Source organism: Ichthyophthirius multifiliis (assembly GCF_000220395.1).
Source record: "Ichthyophthirius multifiliis unplaced genomic scaffold scaff_1120509251342, whole genome shotgun sequence".
Taxonomy (NCBI): Eukaryota; Ciliophora; class Oligohymenophorea; order Hymenostomatida; genus Ichthyophthirius; species Ichthyophthirius multifiliis.
This window is the reverse complement of record NW_004085967.1, coordinates 71,347-84,081: the sequence shown is the minus strand read 5'-3', so window position 1 is coordinate 84,081 and position 12,735 is coordinate 71,347. Positions and strand designations below refer to the sequence as shown.

Below are 12,735 nucleotides of genomic sequence, written 5' to 3'. Positions count from 1 at the left end.
TAAATTAATTTTTTTAATTATTGTATGATTTCTCAGTTAATTCATTAGAATATAAAAATTATGAATTTTAAAGAGTATTTATTTAATCTTGAGAACTTAGTATTTATTCCTAATCTTCACTTATATTTTATATTTAAAACAAAAAGTTTTATTCTTTATTTAATTCATATTAATTTGAAAGATTTTTTAAGCTATTTTTTTATTATTCAGTTGAATATCTTTATTAATATATTTAAGGTTAAGAAATTTAAGTTTAAATTTTTTATTAAGCATATTAATTTTAAGATTATAAATACTATTTTCTATATGTTATACTTTTACTTTAAAAAATATTTCGATTACTTTAATCATTTAAATATTATTAGTTTTAGATATTTTCATTTAATTTTATGAATCTTAAAAAACTTATTATTTATTTTAATTAATATAAATTTAGTTCATATTTTAGTTATTTTCTTGAGCTTTGAATATTTAATTTTCTTATTATAGACATATATTTTAATTGAATAATAATTATTATTTATTTTATTAAAAATTACTTTATTAGCTAATATCATTTGAGTTAGTTTATATATTTTTATTTTGTTGATAATTTTATGAGTTTTATTACTATTATTATTATTATTATTATTATTATTATTATTATTATTATTATTATTATTATTATTATTAATTATTATTATTATTGTTTTTATTATTGTTATTTTTACTTCTATTGTTATTATTATTATTATTATTGTTTTTATTATTGTTATTTTTACGCCTATTGTTATTGTTATTGTTATTGTTATTGTTATTGTTATTGTTATTGTTATTGTTATTGTTATTGTTATTGTTATTGTTATTGTTATTGTTATTGTTATTGTTATTGTTATTGTTATTGTTATTGTTATTGTTATTGTTATTGTTATTGTTATTGTTATTGTTATTGTTATTGTTATTGTTATTGTTATTGTTATTGTTATTGTTATTGTTATTGTTATTGATATTGTTATTGTTATTGTTATTGTTATTGTTATTGTTATTGTTATTGTTATTGTTATTGTTATTGTTATTGTTATTGTTATTGTTATTGTTATTGTTATTGTTATTGTTATTGTTATTGTTATTGTTATTGTTATTGTTATTGTTATTGTTATTATTATTATTATTATTATTATGTTTCATATTATTTGTTTTTTTTATTTGGTAAATTTTATTCATTATTATAATTATAAATTTAATATTTAGTTTAACCTACATTTTTATATTTTCTATCTTTTATATTTTAATTATTATTTATTATATTTTTATAATTTTATTAATTTTATTAATTTTATTATTATTTATTTATATTATTTTAATTATTTTCTTAGCTTTTATTTCTGATTTTTTTATTTATATTTTTTTCTATATCTTATTAAACATTAATAATATTTTATTCTTTAGTTATATTTTTTTCTGAGTTTTATGTAATATTTAATTTTGTATTAGATTTACTATTTTTTAAATTAAGATTATCTTTTACATCGTCTTCTTTATTTTCAAAAATAACACTTTTTTAACTTAAATTATTTAAATTTTAAACATAATAATTTTAAGTTTATAATATATTTGAATTTTTTTAATTTTTTTAGTTTGAATTTTTTAATTTATTAACAATTAATGTATTTTTTTTAGCATTTTAACTTATTGAATTTTCTACATTAATTTATTCTTCTTCATTTTTTTATAAATTATCTTTTATTATATTCAGTGAAAGTTGTTATTTAAAAATAGTTTTTTTGGAGTTGGTTTATTATCCTTAATTGAGTAATTTTAATGAAGTAAATGCTTACTGCCTTTAAATTTGTTATTTATTTTAAAATTCCAAACTTTTAAAATTGTGAATTTCAATATTAGAATTTACTTTTTTAATTTTTTCCAATTATTTTTCTAATTCTTGAATTTTTAGTTTTTATATTTCTATTTTTAAATATAATTCTTTAGTATTTACTTATTCAAAATCAGTCTTTTATTTATTTTATAAATAATATATTTTTTTATTTAATAAAAAAAATACTTAAATTTCTTTATTGTATTATTTTTTTATTTTATGCTTTTCTTAAAAAAAGCTTACAACTTTTAATAACTTTTTTTTTGCAGTTTTATCTACATGTTATGAAAAATTATTGAAAATCATATCTATATTTGAAGAATCATCTATATCATTACAACTTCTTATGTTTTAATATGTATCTATAATTTTTTTTTTTTTTTTTGTATATAATTATAAATATATAAAATTAATATTTTTTTTTAAAAAAAAATATAAATTTACATACTTTAATAGAAATTTTTAATTTAATTCTTTTCATTATTTGTATAAACCTATAGTTCATCTATAAATTTTTTAATATAAGCATTTGCTTTGGAATTTTTTAACGATAAGTTTTTCCTTTTATCATCCAGAATAGTTTACATTTCATACTTAGATATATTATAATTTATCAACAAAGGATCCTTTTCCTCATTATCTTTATTAATTTTCTTATCGACGTTTCCTTTAATAATTTTAACTTTGTGTTTTGATTTTTTAGCTAAAGAATAAATTTCATCACTAGTAATTTGATTTAAAAATTAGTTATTCTAAAATAGATTTTAATCTAAATTATGTATAAGGCATTTATATTAATTATTTAATATTGCTTAACTTATTTCGAATATTTATATAATAAATTATGCTATATGATTTTTATTTTAATTCGTGTCTTATTCTATTGTATAACATACTTATTGTAATCCATCAATGTATTAGTTTAATATTTATTTTATTGAGTTTATATATTAAAGATTTAAATTTATATTTTTGTCTGAAGGATATCGCAAATCTAATTCGAATTCTATATTTTAAAATACTTTTCCACATTTTAATATTATATTTTGGATTAAATCACTTTGTTTTTTTATTTTATAGTTAATTGTTTTTTTATTACTTTTAGCTGTTTGAATCACAATCTGATAATACTAATGACATTTTATATAATTTATATAAACAAAAAATAGTAATATAAAATAATAAATTAATGGTAAGCCAAAAATATTTTTTTTTTTTTTTTTAAAAAAAAAATAATAATAAATTTTTAAGATTTTTTGTTAAAAGGAAAAAAAAATATATATATAAATATATTTAATATTCTGATATTTAATTTATAATAGGGTTTTATATATGAATTATAAAAGTTAATAAATTTAATTATAATATTAATTTTCATAGAATTTTTTAATAGTCTATATTGATTGTATTGATTATATATAATATAAAGTTAACATTATGCAACAAAAATATTATATATAAATTTGGACTGAATTTTTAATAAACATGTCATACTAATATATATTTTTTATATAAAAATATATCATATATATTAAATAAATAAAAAAATAAAAATATATATATATATATATATGTATTTATAACAATAATAGCCAAATACATTAATAAATACAATTTATATATCTTTCATATTTTTTTTTTATTTTTTTATCCGAAATTTTCAATTTAGTTTATCTCTCCTTAACTATTATATACTTAATAATGAAAATCAAAACCGCAAAAACGTGATACTAATATAATAGTAAAAATTAATTTTTGGTAATTAACAAAAATACAAGAAAAATTTTATTAATTAAAATTTATCATAAAACTAAAAAAATATATTATTTATTAATTTGAATATATATATATATCTTTATATATATATTTGTATATTAATATATCAAAAATGAAGTCTTTTCTTATTTATATATTATTGATATTTGGCTGTTCTTCAAAAGATTTATTAGTTATTTTTTAAAATTAATATTTATTAAAATTAAATATATTATTTAAAAGATTATTTTTATATAATTAAATTATATTTCCTAAAAGAATTTTTACATGCTTGCTTTTTATCTATTTTTATAAAAAAAAAATGCAATTTAACACTTTTTTAACTTTTTTTTTTAAAAAATATAGATATTTTATTAAAAAATTGTTAGTAAATTTTATTAATTGAATAAATATAATAATTCTATATAATCTTATTTTTTTAAACTATTATACTTATTAAAAAAATTAATAGTCTAATTATGTTTTAACATTTTTAATGAATATGTTATTAAATATTATATTTTATTTTTTTATGATTTAATTATAAATAAGTAAGATTTGTCATTAATAGTAAATATAAAATATTATTCATTTTATAATTATATCAATAATAAGATTTCAAATGAATATTATTTGTTAATCATTCATTATTTATAAGATATTCAAATTAATAAAATTAAATTAATTAAATATTTTTAAAAATGTTATTGATTTTAATTTTTTTTAAAAAAACTAAATTATTTTTAGATATGAATTTTAATATTTAATAAAGATATAATATTCTTTTATAAAAATATAAGTATCTAATTACTAATAGTAAATAAAAATAATTTTCATGATAATATATAAAAATTATAAATAATAACTATATACTCTAAATTATATTATTATAATACAATATCAAACGAATAAAAAGTATAATATATTATTAATAAAATTTATAGTTTATTAATTAAAATTAATTTAATTAAAAGTATAAGAATTATATATTATAACATCAACAAATTTAATATAAATTTGATATGAAATATTATTATTGTTTGTCTAAAAAAAAAAAAAAAAAATGAAAAAAAAAAAAAAAATCTTTTTTTTGTAAACTTTTTTTATATTATATTTTTAAATAAAATGTTTTATATTTTTTTCTCATAATCCTTCTTCATCATTCCACTTTATTCTTTTTCCATCTGCCCATTCTCCTTTTCTTTCTTTCCCTTATGCGTTTATATATTCTCCTTATCCATGCTTAAAATATAAATATTATAAAATAAAGCAACAACAAAAAAAAATACTTATTTTCCATTTAACCATTATCCTTTATAAACTCTACCATCAGGCCATTCAAATTCACCATATCCTTATTTTTTATCTTCTATATAACTTCCTATATATTTTCTTTCATCTAAAAATAATTAATTTTTTTTTTTATAAAAAATTAAACTTTTTAATTTTATTTAAACAAAAAAATAAAAATAACCTGGCCATCTAAATTCTCCCTATCCATCCATTTTATTATTTTTCCATTCACCTCTATAATTTCTACCATCTGACCATGTATAAATTCCATATCCATGTATATTATTATTAGCAAATTCACCTTCGTATTAAGATCCATCAGTCCAATAGAATTTACCTTTTCCTTATTTTTTACCTATTTTTTATATATAAAATAAAAATTCTTTTATATTTTGAAAATAAATGCCTTAAACATATTATCCTTCATATTTTGCACCATCAGGCCATATTTCTGTGCCAATTCCTTCCTGTTTATCATCATACCATTATCCAATATATTTAGCACCATCAGAATGTGTATAAGTGCCATTTCCATGTGCTTTATCTTTTTACCATTCACCTAAATAAACTTTTTTTTTTTTTTTAAGAATAAAAAAATAATTTAACATTTTTATTTTTTTTAATAATTTTTAAAAAATAAAAAATTAAAAAATTAAAAATTATATAATAGAATTTATTTTTAATTTAATTTTACCATCAGCATCTGAATGAATAAGTCTTCCCTTTCCATGAGCCATATTATTTCTCCAATAACCTTCATATATAGATCCATCTTTCCATAATTATTTACCTCTTCCATGTCTCATTCCATTCTTCCATTATCCAATATATATTGAGCCATTTTCTAATTAATAAGAACCTAAATCTACAGCTTCATTATCATCATATTAACTTTCATTATATACAAAAGAACCTAATTTTTGTAAAGTTAATTTTGTTTAACTATTTGTATAATCTGGCTCGTGGTCTATTGGTTAGGCAAAAACAGAATTGGGTTTATGGATATTATTATCCTTATTTTTTACTTCGTCTTTTGTGATATTATTATTTTATTGGTCTAAATTTTTTTGATATATTTAATCTTGATTTTCAGAATGAATATGTATATTTTGTTCTTTTTTAATTAATGATGCTCCCCCATCATAATCCTATGTTTATGTACCGTTATAATGAGGAATATCTTGACTGGGATTTGATTAACAACAACCCATTTAATATATTTTTTTATTTTTTTCTTATTTTTTATTTTATGATTGTTTAATTTTATTTTTACAATTGTAGTTTTCTTTATTTATATACTATATTCGTGAGTAAATATAGAAATATATTTATTTATTTTTTAAGTTTTATGAGAAAAAAAAACAAAAAAGAATAAGAAGAATTATATTTAATTATTATTTTTGTAATTTGTTTTTTTATATAATCTTAATTGTTAAAATTTTTATAAATTGATTAAATATAACTAATGAAATAATCTAATAAAATCTGAAAAAAAATATATAGTATTATAAAAATGTTTTACTTTTATATTTTTTTACATTTTGAATTAATAATTATTTATTAAATTGTTTTATAATAATATATTAATTAGTTTTTAACGCAATAAAATAAACTTTATTATTATTATTATATATAATTAATTATAATTATTTTTATAATATATATTAATAAAAATATATATAAAAGAATAAATGAATAATATTTATTTATTTTAATATGTAATACAAATTAATAAATTAACATATAAATCTCTATATCTTTATAACTAATATATTATTTTATTATTACTAAAATATTATTTATCTAGTTATTTTCATTTAAAATTAAAATATTTTTTTTAAATTTTATATCAGAAAATAAAAATGTCATGATTATGTTATATATTTATTTTTGTTAAAATTTATTTAAAAATATTAATTTCAATTTTATATTGAAAAACTATAATTTTTGAATCTATATTTAATATTTTATTTAATAATAATTTAGAAATAAAATATTAATTACTATTTCATATTATATTCAATATAGTGTAAAATGTTTTTTGAAACAAATAATGTACAACTAAATTAAAACTATTTTTTAATTATTAAAATTTTTATATATGATTATATTTTTTTTATATCAATGCTATTTTTTTATTTTAATAAATTATTACTAAAATTAAATAAGTATAAAATAAAAATTAAAAGAAAAAATTGAATATATATGGTTACTTTTGTTTGTTATTATTGTGATTTAACCCTTAAAAAAAACAATTAGAAAGACATACTTATCAATGCTCATAACCTGCTAAGTTTATATGCATTGATTGTACCTAAACTTTTATCGGCTAAGATTATAATAAGCATACTTAATGCATGACAGAGCAAGAGAAATATCATGGTTAATATGCTAAGAATAAATAAAAAAATAACAAACAATAAAATAATCAATAACCTAATAACAATAAAAATAATCAATAATAAGTAAATAAATAATAAGAAGAATAAAAAGAAAATATTATTTAGATAGAAAAAAATATTGAAAAGGAAGATGAGCAAAACTAGGAACAAAATTGTACTTAATGGGTTGGATGGAAAAAAACTATTAGAAAAATTATTAAAGAAAAACCTTAAAAATAAATTAAATTGTAAAAATTAAAATAACTTGCCTGTTAAAAATATTAAGAAGTATTCCCTAAAACTTAAATTTAGGAAATTGAGAATATATTTGATTAGAAATTATAGAATAATAAAAAAATAAAAAAATTTAATATTTAATACATAAGTTTTAAATAATAATGATATTATCATTATAATTATAAATATTTATTTTTATTATTAAATTTATTATATAAATATATTAATAAGAAACCATTTTATTTACAAAAATTATTAAAAAAAAAAAAAAAATTATATATATATATATTTATAAAAATTATTAAATATTATACATATTAATATTAGAAATCAAAAATAAAATAAAAAAATATACTAATGTTAGTTAACATTAAATAATCAATTAAAATAAACGATTTTTTTTTTTTATAAAATTAAAAATAAAAAATATTTAAAAAGTGCTTGTTTTGTTATTAAATCAAAAATAATTTTTAATATAAATAAATATTATTTACAAAATTTTTTACATTTATAAATAATTAATTTTATACATTAAACTTTTACAAAGAAATACGCATATTTTAATGAATAAATTAAAAATATTAAATTATAAAAAAATAACTTCTTCATTATTATATATTTTGCTAATAGAAACCTGAAAGGCTACAATGAAATAAACACTATACTTTAGAATGAGAAGTAATTAAAATTCCTGAAGTACAGAATTCACATTTACAATTACATTATTATTAAAATTCTTAAACTATATTAACCTCTTATTTTATCTTTACAAACAAATTAAAAAAATAAAAATAAAATATAATTTTATTACTAAACTTTCATCAGATAAACATTTAGGCATACAATTATTAATAGGATGAATACTCCTTGAAGTGCAAATATTACATTTGCACACACAAACTCGTGCTTTATTATTAATATAATCTATATTAACCTTATTATAAACTTCTAAATTTTATAAAGTTTCATCTGAAGGATTTCCATATATTCTAAAACCTCTCTATAAATAGACTTCGTTTCTTTTATCACTTAAATATCCTTATATAAAATAACTAGAAGTTTTTGCTACAGGGACACCTTTCCCATATGTATTATCGAATAAATAATATATATTTCTAAATAAGATTGAACGTAAAGTTTAGTTTTCTAAAGGAATTGTAAAATTATGTTAAAATGTACATTAATTTGTTTCATTTGCATATTTATTATGACATTCAGTTGAACACGTTGCAGTTCCACATGCTGCACATATTCCTGCATTTTTTTCATTTTCAATGTTGCTTCCTTTTTTTATGTTTTTATTTTGAATATAATTATTATCATGTTTTTTTATTCTACCACATGGACATTTCAAATTTGTTAATGTTAATTTTGCTAAATAGCCTAAATTAAAGTCTTTACTTTTCTCACTTTTTGGGGCTAAATTATATTTTCTATATGAATCAAATCCCCCTATATTTTTATAAAATTTAAGTTAAGTATTTTTATTTTTTTGTAAAAATTATATTAATAAAATAATATTTTTTAAACTAAAATATGATTTTTTTTTTTTACATTCAACATCGCAATGCTTATGGAAATGTTTTTATGAGCAAACGTAGCAAATAGATATTTCACAAGAATAACAACGTTCATTTGCTTTTAAATTTTTTAATATTGTAATATCATGCTATTAGCATTCATTTAATACATTTTCATAGTAGGGACACCTTCTAAATTTTAGTTAAATTTAAAAAATTTAAAAAAGTTTTTCATATTTTTTTTTTTTAAATATATCTTTTATTTTTAATAAATAATTTTAATAATAATAAAAGGATAAATAAAATATATATTTTTAGTAAAAATTAAATAAAAGAATATACTAAAATAAAAATCAATAAATACATAATTTTATGCAATAAATATTTTTAATTATATTAAAAAGAATAATATTTGAAAGCGTTTTAATTTAATTTTTTTTTTAAATAATTTTCAATGTTAATTAACTTATTTTTAAAATAATTTATATTATTATAATTCTTTAAAATGACTTATATATTGATTAATAAAAATTTTACTAACTTTTTCGAATAATCCTAACATTTCTTTTTCGTATATTTATATTTTAACTTATTTATCATCATTGCTTTTAAATTTTTTTAATGGATTCTATATACATTTATTATAGCCTACTTATTAATTAGTATTATTAATATTTTCATTATTTTCTATTTAGAAAACTCTTTCAACACTTTAAAATTGATTTGAATTTTATTCATTTAAATTATTTTTATTTTTACAATCTATACATTTACAATATGTTCCACATTATATTCCTAAATTATAACATTCACAATATTTTTTATTACAGCCAGATTTATAGCAATTACATCCTTTTTTATTATTTTCTTTTCTTTTGAATTTTTATAATATATCATTATCATATGGATGTTTTTCTAGAAATTTAACTATAGCATTTTTTCTTTCTAAATTATCAGCTTTATTACTACATCCTTCACAATTACATTTTTTTGAGCATTTTTCTCCATTCGCAAAACAATCACAATATAGTTTTAAGCATTTAGATTTTTTACAATTACATTTTTTATATTTTTAATCATTATCTTGTTTTGATTTAGGTGATATTTAATGTTTATTATCATCTCCTTATGATTAGAATTTAAAGTTAGTATTACTAGAATTTTAAAAAAATAAGTTATTTTCTTAGCTTTGATTTTTTTTTTAGTTACTATATTTTGTATCACTATTTAATTATTATTTTTATATTAGTTTTATAAAACTTTCATTTTATTAGTTTTTTTAGTTATTATATTTTTAAGTAGTGTTTTATTAAGGAGCACTATTTAATAATTAAAAAAAGAGATGTATCTTAATTTTAGTTTTTTTTTATATAATTTTTTTAATTTAATAATTGATTTTTATTTAACTTTTTATTTATAATATTTCTTAATTTTTTTGTTTACCTTTCGTATTCTAGACTATAATTTTCAATATATTTTATAGGTTTTGGTTTAAAAATTAATTCATTAGGTTCAAAACCATAATATTATTAATTTAAATTTTATTTAGATTTCTCTAGTCTAATTGAATATTTAAAAAATAAAAATATTTTAAGGATATTTATTTTTAATACATGTTTTTTGCTTATTGAATAAAATTAATAGATTAGTTTTCATTTTTATTTGCTTTACTTTCACTTTAATTTTTACATATAATCTAAGATTCTATTATTTATTCATTAAAATCATTTAGTGAAAATGCAAAAGGTTTAAATATTGTATCGTTTTAACATTAAAGTAGCAAACTTAAATTATGATTTAAATAATAAGCTTACTCATCTTATGACTTAGTTTCTTATTTATTTTTATTGTTCATTTTCTGTAAAATATTGCTTTTTTTAATTTTACTAAATATATTTATTAAAAAATAATTTACTAAATATTTTTAAATGAATATTAAATTTTACTTTATGATAATTAATAATTATTTATAAATTGTATTTATTTTATATATTATTATTTATATATTTTGCGTTTTTTTTATATTTAGATTAAAATATATTTGAATTTTGCAATTATTTTTTAAAATAAAAATAACAATTTTTAATTTATTTTTAAATATAGATTAAATTTAAAAATTTAATATTTTATATCTATATATATATAAAAAAAAATATTATTAAATATTTAAAAAAAACAAAAAATTTGATAATTATATTAAATAAATAAAAAATTATATTTACAAAAGGTTTAAAATAAATAATTATCAAAAAAAATAATTTATAGATTTTTTAAAAAATAATAAATAAAATTAATTATTAAAACTATTAATCTAATATTTTATTTATAAAAAATAAATATTGTTAAATTTATTATAATTATTATTTAAAACTATATTATAATCATTTATAAATCTATTTCTTATTATTATTATTTTTTTAAGATTAAAATTTCTACAATTAAATTAATATAGTTAATTTATTCATTAAAACATTTAATATTCATTTTTTTAAATTATTAAAGTTTTTATTATGAAAGTAAAATTTTTTATTTATTATTTATAATAGGTTTAAAACTATTCATTTTAATAATTTAATATAACTCAATTCTAAAAACCTATGTTATTGTTGACTATTTTATACAAAAATAAATTTAAGAAAATTGTTTTGTAAAAAAAATATTATTTATATAACAGTATATTAATTATATTAAATTATTAAAAAAAAAATTATATTTAATTTTTTTTTGAAACAAATTTAATATATTAAAAAAAAAATATTTATAATATTAATTATTTTATATTTATTTTTATTAATATATGAACATTAAATAATTATTATTATATCATTATTTAATCTAAATTAATTTATACTAATTAAATAAACAAAAATAGGAAAAAGCTAAATTATTTATAAAAATTAATATTTATATTAATTATATTTAAAATTTATATTATTAAACGATTAAATACTATTAATTTTATATTTTTATTGAAAGAAAATTAAAAAAAACAAAAAAATATTCATAAATTTTTATCTTAATTTAAAAAAAAATAAGAGAAAGAAAATATTATGAATTAAATTATTTAAAAATACAGAATAATAATAAACAAAAATAACAGTTTAATTAAAAATAGTCTATAAATAAATGAAAAAAATTAATCCAATCAATAAAATAATTCAATTATTGAAGCATAAAACAATAATCTTATGAAGAAAAAACAAAAATTATTTTAATAATCTTAAAATTAATTTAACCAATACTATTTGATATATACAACTAATAATAATAAATCTAGCAACAATTCAAGTAAAATTAAATAAATTAATATTAAAATAATTATAATTAACAGGATAAATAACACCTATAGAAAGACTTAAATATAATTTATTTGATTAAGAATCGACTATATAATAATTTAAAATAGAAAAAGATAATAAATTAAAAGAAAAAATACATATAAGAAGAAAAAGCTGTTATTGTTCTTAAACCGGATAATAAACAAGCAAATAAATAAGATTAGATAATATATTTATAAACTCAATAATAAAGAATTAAATAATACAAAAGATATTAGGATGTTAAGAAACTAAAAAAAACTAGATAATATAAATTACATTGGAGTGATACAAACAGCAAATAAAAAATTAGAAATCTAAAAAAACTTAAAAGAGATAAACTATTAAATGAATTTAAATTAGCCAATGAAAGAAAC

At 14.5% G+C, this 12,735-nt stretch overlaps 3 protein-coding genes across 3 annotated transcripts, besides 13 other annotated features; all 3 read right to left on the bottom strand. All coding sequences in view use genetic code 6, as the record gives it.

The window, feature by feature from the left end:
* Window positions 1–206: 206 nt before the first annotated feature.
* Window positions 207–2,995, bottom strand: IMG5_185470 (hypothetical protein; the record flags this gene model as incomplete). Its single annotated transcript, XM_004027260.1, has 6 exons — window positions 207–218; window positions 540–609; window positions 762–1,257; window positions 1,480–1,535; window positions 2,441–2,578; window positions 2,955–2,995. 6 exons carry the CDS (start codon window positions 2,993–2,995, stop codon window positions 207–209), a joined length of 813 nt encoding a protein of 270 aa, XP_004027309.1.
* Window positions 611–1,158: a microsatellite.
* Window positions 1,241–1,348: a microsatellite.
* Window positions 1,259–1,317: a microsatellite.
* Window positions 1,259–1,348: a microsatellite.
* Window positions 1,259–1,350: a microsatellite.
* Window positions 1,357–1,389: a microsatellite.
* Window positions 2,996–3,805: 810 nt separating the features above from the next.
* Window positions 3,806–3,852: a microsatellite.
* Window positions 3,853–4,656: 804 nt separating this feature from the next.
* Window positions 4,657–4,692: a microsatellite.
* Window positions 4,659–4,693: a microsatellite.
* Window positions 4,694–4,733: 40 nt separating this feature from the next.
* On the bottom strand, window positions 4,734–6,157 carry IMG5_185460 (MORN repeat protein; the record flags this gene model as incomplete). The annotated part of the gene is made up of 5 exons (XM_004027259.1): window positions 4,734–4,852; window positions 4,900–5,009; window positions 5,085–5,258; window positions 5,310–5,471; window positions 5,598–6,157. Coding segments are annotated over 5 exons (1,104 nt in total), but the record flags the coding sequence as incomplete, so codon positions are not given.
* Window positions 5,533–5,562: a microsatellite.
* Window positions 5,533–5,565: a microsatellite.
* Window positions 6,158–6,662: 505 nt separating the features above from the next.
* Window positions 6,663–6,704: a microsatellite.
* Window positions 6,705–8,344: 1,640 nt separating this feature from the next.
* Window positions 8,345–9,156, bottom strand: IMG5_185450 (hypothetical protein; the record flags this gene model as incomplete). Its single annotated transcript, XM_004027258.1, has 3 exons — window positions 8,345–8,805; window positions 8,860–8,973; window positions 9,076–9,156. 2 exons carry the CDS (start codon window positions 9,154–9,156, stop codon window positions 8,872–8,874), a joined length of 183 nt encoding a protein of 60 aa, XP_004027307.1. The 3' UTR covers window positions 8,345–8,805; window positions 8,860–8,871.
* Window positions 9,157–10,400: 1,244 nt separating this feature from the next.
* Window positions 10,401–10,447: a microsatellite.
* Window positions 10,448–12,735: the final 2,288 nt, after the last annotated feature.